The sequence below is a fragment of the Papilio xuthus genome, unplaced genomic scaffold (assembly GCF_000836235.2).
Source record: "Papilio xuthus unplaced genomic scaffold, Pxut_1.1 DF826923.1, whole genome shotgun sequence".
Lineage (NCBI taxonomy): Eukaryota > Metazoa > Arthropoda > Insecta > Lepidoptera > Papilionidae > Papilio > Papilio xuthus.
The window spans coordinates 4449440-4461438 of record NW_013531726.1 but is presented as its reverse complement, the minus strand read 5'-3'; the positions used below and the strand labels follow the sequence as shown (position 1 = coordinate 4461438).

The 11999-nt window shown below is 30.7% G+C and overlaps 2 protein-coding genes across 4 annotated transcripts; both read left to right on the top strand.

Annotated features, from left to right (window-relative positions):
- Window positions 1-58: 58 nt before the first annotated feature.
- On the top strand, window positions 59-4090 carry LOC106122366 (solute carrier family 25 member 40). 3 transcript variants are annotated; one of them, XM_013318306.1, is made up of 10 exons: window positions 59-263; window positions 650-807; window positions 1105-1267; window positions 1340-1462; window positions 1537-1635; window positions 1767-1873; window positions 2023-2104; window positions 2398-2605; window positions 2770-2860; window positions 3312-4090. In XM_013318306.1, exons 1-9 carry the CDS (start codon window positions 173-175, stop codon window positions 2804-2806), a joined length of 1068 nt encoding a protein of 355 aa, XP_013173760.1. In that variant the 5' UTR covers window positions 59-172; the 3' UTR covers window positions 2807-2860; window positions 3312-4090. The 3 variants fall into 3 exon arrangements, with proteins under 3 accessions (XP_013173760.1, XP_013173759.1, XP_013173761.1); XM_013318305.1 differs by lacking the exon at window positions 2770-2860; XM_013318307.1 differs by lacking the exon at window positions 2770-2860 and having other exon boundaries at window positions 2398-2620.
- Window positions 4091-5037: 947 nt separating this feature from the next.
- Window positions 5038-6110, top strand: LOC106122432 (putative peptidyl-tRNA hydrolase PTRHD1). Its single transcript, XM_013318382.1, has 2 exons — window positions 5038-5350; window positions 5797-6110. Exons 1-2 carry the CDS (start codon window positions 5162-5164, stop codon window positions 5977-5979), a joined length of 372 nt encoding a protein of 123 aa, XP_013173836.1. The 5' UTR covers window positions 5038-5161; the 3' UTR covers window positions 5980-6110.
- Window positions 6111-11999: the final 5889 nt, after the last annotated feature.

Here is an 11999-nt window from a genome sequence, read left to right as displayed (position 1 = left end):
TTAAAATCAATAGAAGTTTTTGACATCTCAAATTATTTTTTTACTCTTTGGCATTTGGCACTTACCAAATGTCAACTTTGTGAAATGGAAAACATATGACTTCCGTGAATCTAAATGTAATTAAATATTTGTGCTAAATTTGTGTATATACAGAAAATAAATTGTGAATACGATGATACGCGAAGATGACCCACAATTTCGTATCACACCAATACAACAAATGGCATCGGCTTGTTCTGGTGCCTTGATAACTTCATTATTCAGTGAGTGTTTTGGTCGATATTTAAAATTGTTTTAATAACGTTATTTTATAGGTTACTTATACAACAATTTCACAACATATATGACTGTTTTTCTTTTGCCTTGACAACTTAATGTAAGAATTTACAATTTAAATGTTAGCTTTACGACAAATAGAATAGGCCCTGCATAATTACAAAGAGAAATTGTAAGAGTTATAAGTTATTGGTCTCTAACTGTAATTAGATGGCATAAACGCAACTGGTGTACTCTAAATTATGTTGCCACAATAATTTTCTTTGTTTATATATGACATACTCTGTTAACACCTTATAAGATAAAAATGAGAGAGAAGTCTGCACATATGCATTCTTTTTTCCTATATTTAATTAAATTTATCCTTTTTAAGTGACACCATTGGATGTTGTTAAAATAAGGCTTCAAGCCCAGCAAAAGGCATTATTATCAAATAAATGTTATTTGTATTGTAATGGATTGATGGAACATCTCTGTCCATGTGGTGAAACTGCTTGGATACCCAGACGAGTACACTTTCATGGTACATTTGTAAGTCTTATTTTAAAATATTTTATAGTTTTGCTTGAATATAAAACAATGAGTATTAAATATTTACATATAGATTGTTGTTAATAATATTGATTTTACAGTTACAAAACACAAATTAATTGATTAGTATAATAATTAATAAGTCTATTTTTATTACAAATCATGTTTTATGACTTCAAATTGTTCTGTTACAAATTTTAGAAACAAAAACATATTTCATTCTGTGATTATTGGTCACTATGTTTGAGTGTAATTTTCAAATGCAATTGTTCTTATATGTTCTACTTGTTTTCACAGGATGCATTCTACAAAATAGCAAAATTGGAAGGTGTCCCAGCTTTGTGGTCAGGTTTGAGCCCAACCCTAGTATTGGCATTGCCATGTACAGTAGTATATTTTGTAAGCTATGAACAGCTTCGGTTTAAAACTAAAACTTTATATAATAAATGGACAGATACTGGTAAGTTTTTTCTTGTGTAACAAACTTGTAATGACTGTTTAAACAAATTTCTTATATACATTTAAATTTCAGTGCATCAACCAATGTGGATACCTTTGTTTGCTGGTGCCACAGCAAGAACTATAGCTGTAACAACATTTAGTCCATTGGAACTTATTAGAACTAAAATGCAATCGAAAAAATTAACATATTCAGGTATGACTTTTTTTTATTGTTGTAGTGTTGCACTAGTTAAGGAGTATTAATAATTTTGGTATATTTTTTTTCAGAAATCACCACAGCTTTACGTCAAGTTATTAAGTATGAAGGGTACAGGGGACTATTTCGTGGTTTAGGTTCAACATTACTTAGGGATGTGCCATTCTCAGGTACTAAACTATTTTTCATATCACTATTTTTAGTTCTAGTTCTATCTAAATTACTGAGTTGATGACTAAGGCATTTTTTGATTAGTTCATTGTCTTTATTAAGTTTTGCAATTGATTTTTTCTCATTCCAGGCATATATTGGACAACATTTGAAACAACTAAACGAATATTTAATAAGCCAGATTCGGAGAAGAACTCATTTCTCTTTAACTTCTTCTGTGGTTCAGTAGCAGGCAGCGTAAGTACATTTTTATGTAACAGAATATGCTGTTCAACAAGTTTCTATTGTATTATGTGAATTGGTTGAATGGTATACTCAATTTGCCATTTGATTGATCGATCAACCAAATGGTAAACGAATTCCCTATGGATGTCGATTATTTTCAGATTGCTGCATTCATCACACTACCTTTTGACGTAGTCAAAACACATCAGCAAATAGAACTTGGAGAAAAGGAAATTTATACAGGTTAGTAACCATTGAACCATGAAACATGATCATGTTGAGCGCAAAAGATTACTAATCGTACTGATATTATAAAAGCGAAACTTTAGACGAATGGATGGATGTTTGTTAGAAGGTATCTACTAAATAACTCAAAGGATCTTGATGAAACTTGGCATAGGTGTAGAACATACGCTACCTTTCATCCCGGAAATAGGTACAGTTCCAGTGGGGAGTTTATATATTAATAGTTAGATGTACCTTTAGTACCATTTTAAAATAATTACTACATATAATGTATTGTAACATTACAACAGATGGGAAAATACAACAGAGAGCCTCGAATATGCAGAATATTGTGAAGAATATATATAGCAATCATGGTTTTAAAGGCTTGTTCACTGGTTTGTTGCCAAGAATATTTAAAGTAGCACCAGCATGTGCTATTATGATTGCAACCTTTGAATATGGAAAACAATTCTTCCAAAAGTACAACACGCAGAAGTATAAAGAATCATTACAAAGGTAAATAAATTTAATGTAAGTAATTTAAACGCAGAATTGTCAGTTTTGTTGCATGTTTTATATTTTGTTCTAAAAAATGTTTATACTTGTTTTCTTTTTTGCTTGATTTTTTTTGCAATTTTATTTATTGTTTTTGCATATATGTTTTATAATTTCCATTTCAGAAAAGGAATTGAAGTAACAATAGTAAAAAGTGACTAGCATGAAATTGAACTACACTTAGAGTGTAATTGTTTTAATTGGATTTATTGAATGGTATAATCTCTTGTGAAAACTATGTTTAATACAAATAGTGTAGTTATTTGCATGCCTTTGATTTTTAAACAAATAATTAACACAACAAAAAAAAATAATGTAGTGACAAATAATAAAGTTTGAGTTTGTACATTGAATTGAATGATTAATAAATGCTATTTATGGGGTTATTTTGTGTAATAGTGGTTGATTTTATATATTTTTTGGTTATCATGCTGAAAAATTACATTTTTGCATCAGTTTTTACCGTAAAATTATCAAAAAATATTATAAAACATATAATTCTTTGTACATGCCTCAATATAACTTATGTTAGTTTTATGGGTTAACTTTCATCTAAATTATAATTTGTGGCCAGATTTAAAAAAAAACCTGTCAGGATATGGATATAAGAATAAGGAAAATATGATTATGCTTTACTAATATTAAATTAAAAACACTTTGTTTACAGACATCAAGAGATTGTTATAATAGGCAACCATAATAACAATGACTACTCTTAAAATCAAGAAAATAGACGAAAAAATTGTATGAACATCTAAAGCCAAAAAGAGAACAACGGAAAATATTTCATATGATTGAAAAATAATTGTTTGTTTTTTCGAATTGACAATTATGTAGAAATATTATTGAAATGTGATACTATAATAATTATTTTAAGACATGTTACCATATCCACAATATTTCGTTGCTTTCATTTTTCATCAACTTTATTGTACCATTGACTGACTTCATAGTCAAAATAACTATGGAAATGGAGAACCTATTAAATCTAGGAAATACATGAAATTTCTTGGATGTTGTGTAAAGTATTTGGATTTTTTGGGTTGGATTGTTCTTAGATGTTTAAATGTGTTCATATACATTAATATAGGACAGGTTGTAAAGCTCACATGAGTATGGTGTGGTATAGTAATTAAAATTATAAAATGCTTAGTAATATTTTCTAAGTAGTCAACAATTGATATGTTTATTTATATTTGTTTTTATTTTTTAATTGAAAAGGTATTACAATATTGTAAAAAAAACTTGTTAAATAATCTTTTATCCCCTCATTATTATGGGTTGATTGTTTACCAGTAATTGTTTTACATTTTCTAGATATTCCCTACATATCTAGATACCATTTTTAATAAATTTGATACTCCTATTTGTTATGTGGGTAATGTATATAGTACAATCCTGTTTGCAAAGAGATTTGTGAACAATAAATGGAGAAGAAAATATTTATGTTTTGGTTTGCTTCATACCCCCCTAATGAATTATATGTTTTTAGTAAATGTTACCAAAATAGTACAGTTTTTGTCATAAGAAATCACAATACAAAATCCATTCTTTTCAAGGAAATTATTAAAATATATTTTCATGGATATGAATTTTAGTCAACTAGGTTAGCTGCAGTTACATAAACAAATGTGAGATATTTATACTAGAACTACTTACATAGACTACCAAAGACTAAAAGAGTTAAAATGAAACTCATGAATAAAATAACTTACTTTATTGACATCTTAATTCTATTTATATTAATGAACAATAGCTCCTAAAGGTTCTGCTTTGATATTCCCAAGGTCCAGTCGACTATCTATTGATTCATCTATTTGTCCCACAATAGCAACATTGTCGCCTCGAATTATGTGGAGGCCAAGAACTACTTGAGCTACACCTGTAGATGAAGAAAACACTCTCTCATGCGACTCGTCCAAAATAATGTTTATCGTCTGATCGAAACCCTTCAGTGTGCCAATGAAATTACGCCCGTCGGAGGTTATCACCGAGACTGTCTGATTAATATAACTTTCTAATCCTGATGCCATGTTGTATTTTTTATCACTAGTTGAAGATAAATAATATTATTTCATTGATATTATTTTGGCGAGTTTTAGCGGCAGTTTTTACAAACAATGTTTTGTCAAACTTCGACTGTCAAAGTCAAAGCAATGCTTCGCAATGCTGTGCTGCGTGCGTAAAGATTGAAAAGATGAAAACTTTTGGAGTTGGAAATAAACCCAAATTGTAAACTATTTTATATGGTGTTTAAATTTTTTCGTAAATGAGAAAAATGTATTATACAGGTTAAATAAAATGTGTGCAACATAAACATTTTTTAACGTTAATCGTTGATCGTTGTTTTCGCGTTTTCGATATTGATATTATGACAGTTGACAGCTGACATTTGGCTATTTTACATGATTTTATGTTTACTTTTAATTGTAATGTTTGTATCGTAGAATTTGAAAATTAGACTACTACACTACGACTATCGAAGCTATATAAGCGTATAAGCTGATCGCTGACAAAATGTCAACAACTATTGTACAATATATTTTGCTACGAAGTGATTTATTAAAAGATTTAGGTTGGTCAATAGGATCACTAGTAGCACAAGCATGCCATGCTTCCTCTGCAGTGTTACATTTGTTTAAAGATGATGAATATACTGCGAAATATTTAAACGATCTAGATAATATGCATAAAGTTGTATTAGAAGTGAGTATCAAAAACTTAATACTAAACTATAAGTTAATTTATAACTGCACCAAGGAAATTAATAGCATTTAGGTTTTATATTAAACAAATATGATAATGTATTAAAACTATGTGACTACAGTTATATAATCCATGGTAGCAGTAAACATTCCACAATGCCAAGTGATGGCATATGCGCTCGGTTAAATTGTGACTTTAGTAATTAAATTATAATCTGAACCATGTGATTCGGTTTATATACTGGATAAAGTTTTGAAATGTAACTTTTTTTACCTCTTTAAAATAAAACAGAATTGTAATTAAACTATTAAGTACAATGAACAAAAAGTAAGAACATCTATTGAAGGGATAAATAACATATACATATATAATACTTTACCCTTTAAAGCTATAACAAGTTGTGAGTGCAGTAAGATCTTACTTATTAGTTATTACACATTTTTCAGGTTCCTAATGAAGAATCATTAAGAAAATTATCAGAAAAATTAAAAGAAAATTCTATAGACCATAAAATGTGGATTGAACAGCCAGAAAATATTCCTACATGTTTAGCTCTTAAGCCATATCCTAAAGAAGAAGTAAAAAAATATGTTGGCAAATTTAAGTTGTACAAAACAACATTAGATTAAGTCAAATCAATTTAATAAAATATCTGAAGTATATTTAAATAAGTTTAAGCAATAGAAGCATGAAAGCATAAATATTTATTATTTTTTTTCTAAATTATTTTTGCCTCCTTGTATTAATATATAAATTTATGTTTGTATATGTATAAAATGATAAAGTTGATTTTGACACAATTTCGACCTTTTAATTTTTATGTTACTGTCCTACTTCCCATCATATGTTCAAGTTATAGTTTATGCCAATGATTTGCGGATAAAACATATTTTACACATATGCAATATTGTGAACAAGTCTACGTTGCTACAAACCTAAAAAAAACTATCTGTCAGTTTCCTTTTTTGACGTTTGAAAGTATTATTCGAGGGAAAACAATTTAGGAAAAATAAAACCATTTCGTTAATTGCAAATTTAATTTAATCTTCTGAATAAAGCGAACATATTTTAAGAACGCAACATAATGCTCACTGCTTTCGTAATAATACCATTATTGTTTAGTTCACCAACAAAATACCCCAACTATAATAAATGCTTATTTGTTCCAGTTTGTTTATTTGATAGCTCATATTTTCTGATAGAACTGGAGTAGTAGTGTCACTCTCGTCGGGAGAAATAGAATAACACTGGAAAGAGATTAGCTCCTATCTGTTGGTAACATATTTAGAAAATTGCTAACAAGACAATATGCATTGAAGCAAAAGAAATCGTCATCATCAAGCTCACTATACGGACACAATATACTCCACTGAGGAGCTCGGAGCCTACCCTCAGGAATGCGACTAGGTCTTATTCAACAACGCAGAACCAGTTAGGGTTGGTTGACTTCACACATATCTTTGAATATCTATGCAGTTATGTGCAATTTGTAATTACAGTAAGAATGTCGGATGGATGTTATCAAGAAATTCGAAGAACGCATTACTATATAGCGGAGATCGTACGGGGATATGTAAAATATGATGCGGTCAAGCGCCAACTGCACTGCCGATGCTCCAAATAGTCCCCTAATCTAAACTTTTCCTATCAAAACATTGCAAATGTAAAAGTCATGTTAAATATAATGTAATATAAAAATAGAATACAATATTTAAGTTTTACTTCTCAAATAAATTCATAAAATTATCATGAACCTAAAGATTCCGCATATTAACTCTTTTGTTATTACTATTCTCCATAGATGTGTAACCTATAGATTCCTTAACAAGAAAAATAATGAGCTTAGGAGGCATCATTTTGGGGTAAAGTACCTGTGTTGAAATTTAAATTACTTGTAAGAAAATTGTATACAATCTCTGTTTATTTTTTATTACTTAGTTCAAAAAAGGTTTAGGTTTTATTATAAGTTGTGATATTTGTAACATCCAAATTTAATAAATTAATTAGTTTCATATTTTTCACTAAATGGTATTTTTTTATCTTTTGTACTTGATACTTAATTCCCTATATTTTATTATATTTTTATTTTCTATACACTGCATTTCCCAATTTCGAGAAAATCTTGTTATGCTAGTGTATATTTTATATTAAAGTCTAATACAACTAATATAAAACACTAAATCTATAACACTAATCTAACACTAAAACACTATATCAATATTGACATTAATATAGTTACTAGCATTTCCTGCAACATGGTGACTCTTTTTTAGATTTGCGGTTAAACTACTCCATATAATAAGTTATTTTTCAAATTTAGTTTAGAATTACAATTATCAAACAATCAAACTTTGTAGCACAGATGTTGCAGCGGTAATTCTGAAGCAGATTCCTTTATTTAATAATTCTGTAGACCTTGAAGAGGTGCATTTATTCATCTGCAACAGAATGAAATGGGAATTAATTGATTCAAGTGTACAACATAATCAATTTAATTATTGCTTTTCACCTAATTACATACCTTATTAAAAAAAACTGGTTTTCTTTGATTATATGGATCTCTCCCCATTTACTTACAAAACTTCTTTGCAATTCTCTACAATGATGGAACTCACAAACCATGTAAAAAAATTATGATTAGTTTTTACAGGTACAGATAGGAACTTTTATTGCCTCGCATTTTTGTGAAATGTCTATGATAGAAACATAAATCAAATTGGTTTGAAACACTTGTCATGACATGACAAATTTACAGTTTGATCTACAATATTTGAAACAATAACAGAGAGATATTCTACACACAACCTAAATAATGATTAAGTTAATTTATATTATTGAATCTTTTGCATGTTTGGAGCAAACCATTTTATTCTAAATATCAAGCCAATTTAAAAGGTTAAAATTGTTCAAGTAATTGCTGGAAATATAATATGTGCTTACTTACTTAATATTTACCACTTACCATGTAGAATTTGGCATATGTCTTGTACTTATTTATGTATGTTATTTTCATCAATTTTTGTTGTAAATTTACTTTTCAGCAATCAGCAAAAGGTCATAAGTTCTAGTTCAACATTTAGTTCTTTTAAATATGAATAGAATGTAAAATTTTATCTTTATTCAAATTCTATTTCTGTGAATCCATAGATTATGTTTTCTACTGCTTTTTACTTGTTTCACACCTAAAAACAGAAAGTATTAAAAATTGATAAGTTGTTCATACAATGTTCTTCCTTTGTAGTTAATTATAAGTGTAAAGCTTATTCTTATAATTTAATAAGTTACAGAAACTTCAGAGGTTGGATGTAACTGCTGGTAACTTAGTTTATTTAGAAAAATAAACTATTACAGATATCTTTATTTTTATAAGATCACATATTGTTGATGTTATTCATAATTTTATTATAAACAAACCTAAAGATGTGTACTTTTAAATAATAAATTTCGGTCAATTTGTCATTGGAAAGTGAGTCACACTCCCATTTTAAAGTCCAACCCAAACAACAATAAACAAAGTTTTTTAACATTTGAATACTAATTTTATTTGGTACAACTTTACAATAGCGAATCAAACCAAGTTTTCGTAAAATCAATTTTAAACTTTAGGAAATGATCATCATGAGTATTATTGCTATGAAGATTGCTGAAGATGAATATATTGCTATGAAGATTCTTTTCGGGGTCTTAATTTATTTCATTGAGATAATAAAATTGTTTCATATGTTTTCAGTTTTGTAACAGGTATGCTGACACTCACAATTTTTATAAAATCACATGTTATAATAGAAAATATTTTCTCTTTTTCGATGTTTTTTTTATGGTATTAAAAATCTTCCAAATCTAACCTTTCCAGTTTGCTTTTGGTGTTTTATTACATGTTATAAACCTAGCTTTACTTATATCCTGCGCTTTTCTATTGTTCAAAACTTAACTTACCCTGTGTAGTTTTCTTCGTTTTTTTTTCAACTTAAGTTACGACTCCAAAAAAAAACTTCCAAAACAGTGTAAGAATATTCCCTATCGTTTAAGATATATGTAATGGAAATTTCTGCTTGATTCGGTTTTATGAAGCATTACCTTTTATGTTATTAAGAACTTCTATACAATTTCAAAGCGTACTTTCATTTCATTGACTTTTACTAAGTAATAACGAATGTAAAAACATTTAGCAACATTTTGACGTAAATATGGAATAAGATTTATTTACGTACATAAAATATAAAGTATAGTCATTGATACTTTATTTGATATGTAGTGAGATAGAATAATAGTCAAACAACAAAAAATACAAAATATAGTACTATTGTACTAAAAAAACACAAGGTAATTACCACATGGTTCTTGGAAATCTTCTCAGAAGAAAACATCAGCTTTTTGCTCAGCATTATGCTTCGCGATACTTTGTACGTTCCCAATTTAAGAAGTAATTTAAATTCAGTTGCCAAAATTACTGACAATGGTCATAATGTTCTTTTTAAACGTGACGTTGCTTATGTCACTGATAACAAGGGCATTGTCAAAATGACAGCCGATCGTGTGGGTAACTTATACAGAGTGAGAGAAGTAAAGAATAGAATGAACGACGCATTAGTTGCTATGAATGTGGATATACGTTTGTGGCATGAGCGTATGGGTCATTTGAATGCACGAGATCTTGTGAAATTACTGAATACTTACGGATTCAAAGCTAAGACAAAGGATATGAATGTATTATATGACTGTGAAATATGTACGAAGGGAAAAATGACTACACTTCCGTTCTTGAAGACGAGAGGCCCATGTAAACACCAAATTAATGATTGTTCATTCGGACGTGGTTGGACCAATGAGAACCGAATCTCTAGGTGGAGCAAAATACTTTGTGACAAAAATCAAAAGACATTCGTGATCACTCCAATTATTAGATGACCTAGCACCGTCTACTTCTTCACACCATGTCTCTATGTCATTAACACTCGGATCAAAATTAGAAATATAATAAGACTGGTTAGATCTCACCGGTATATTTATGGATCGTATCACATCGATGATGCGATCGGCGGCGCTGGCCTGGACTGACGTAGCGCTCGCGGGACGCTCCGGTGAGGACGGAGTCGTTGAAGCCAACCGCCCTGCGCGCCCTTGAAGCGAGCTCGCTGTCACAGCTTCGCTCAACTGCGACGGCGGCGGCATCGACACGGCAGGCTCAACGGCAGGAACGGGCTCGGTGCTGATGGTTGTCACAGGCACCGCGGACCTGGCCACTTCCACTGCGGCGCGGCCACTTGGCTCCTTCCGATGAGATGAAGACACTACCTGTTGTTCCTCTTATGACACCAATCTATTCAAAATTTGTTGCATTGTTTCGGTTAAAATATTGCTAGAAGGGCTACGCCGTCTGTAGCGCGAATCATGTTGGCTAGAATGCGATCTGCGATTTAGCGACCGACTTCTATTCTGCCGCCTCTTATTAGGCATGTTTTCTTTTTTTTTTAGCAAGTATTTAAAATTAGACGTAATTCGAAGCAACGCATTCAAGTTACGGTAAATTATTGATCAGCAGGGTAAGCACGGCAAAATATTAAAGTTGAGCCATTTAACAATTTTCACAACAAACTAACAAATTCAACTTCTATTTGTTATTTTAAAACGGAGAATAAAATAATTGGAACGTACTCACCAAAGTTGACATTATAAAACTTGATCACACCGTCACATAACGTCTTACTTACGTATATTATACCAATCACCGAAAACAAAGTGCTAATTTGTCCTTTTAAACAAGGGTAGTTACAATTTCCAAAAATATATTTCTGATCGTATGACTAGCCAATTAAAGAAATAACAATGGAAACACATCGTATCAGGATGTACAAACAAGGACGTGGGAGTTTCACTATCCCGCTTCTGATCTTAAGGATCAGAAGCAGGGAAAATTAAAAAAACAATCTCTTATACACTACTACAGTACTTTTTGAATTAATAAGAAAACTAACAGAATTGAATAAATGTAATTAACACTAAAATTATTTAAAAATACAACACTAACTTAATCAACTATCAGAGTTAAAATGATTAATTATTTTGGCTAGTCAAACGGGCAGAGCTTCCGCTGGCTTCAGTGTTCGGTGGCGAGTGTGTCCCGAAAATGAGGGTGCGGGATCGTATATTGGCATCACCCCACCATTATTTTTAAGTTCCACCCTCAGCTAACAATATATTTAAAGTAGGAAGTTATTAAGTAGCCATTGTCAACTGAATTACTGTTTAACGAATAGTGTGCAATTTTTAATGTTTATTGATATTGTAAAAGCTTCTAATAACTTTTAATTTGATCTTACTTTATAAGTTACGTTTTTCCTAGACTAAATAACATTATTATCGTAATTTAAGTAACGACCAATCAGAGCAGAGCACCTGGCTTAAGAGGGGTCGAGGCACCATCTTTATATAAGGCGTTTTGACAGTTGTAACGAATAAAGTCGTGAAGTGGAGACGGATCGAGTTGGGTCATCACGTTTTGTGCTTGCACTTTACGCTGAACGACCGGACGACGGACGACGGACGACGGACGACGGACGACGGACGACGGACGACGGACGACGGACGACGACCGACGACCGACGACCGACGACCGACGACCGACGACCGACGACCGACGACCGACGAC

Excerpts from the sequence above, each read along its gene's own strand:
- LOC106122366 (XM_013318305.1), top strand. The coding sequence starts at position 173 with ATGATACGCGAAGATGACCCACAATTTCGTATCACACCAATACAACAA. Across the intron at positions 1,463-1,536 it reads GAAAAAATTAACATATTCAG|AAATCACCACAGCTTTACGT; the intron begins GTATGACTTTTT and ends ATTTTTTTTCAG. Across the intron at positions 2,606-3,311 it reads TATAAAGAATCATTACAAAG|ACATCAAGAGATTGTTATAA; the intron begins GTAAATAAATTT and ends CTTTGTTTACAG.
- LOC106122432 (XM_013318382.1), top strand. The coding sequence starts at position 5,162 with ATGTCAACAACTATTGTACAATATATTTTGCTACGAAGTGATTTATTA. Across the intron at positions 5,351-5,796 it reads TGCATAAAGTTGTATTAGAA|GTTCCTAATGAAGAATCATT; the intron begins GTGAGTATCAAA and ends CACATTTTTCAG.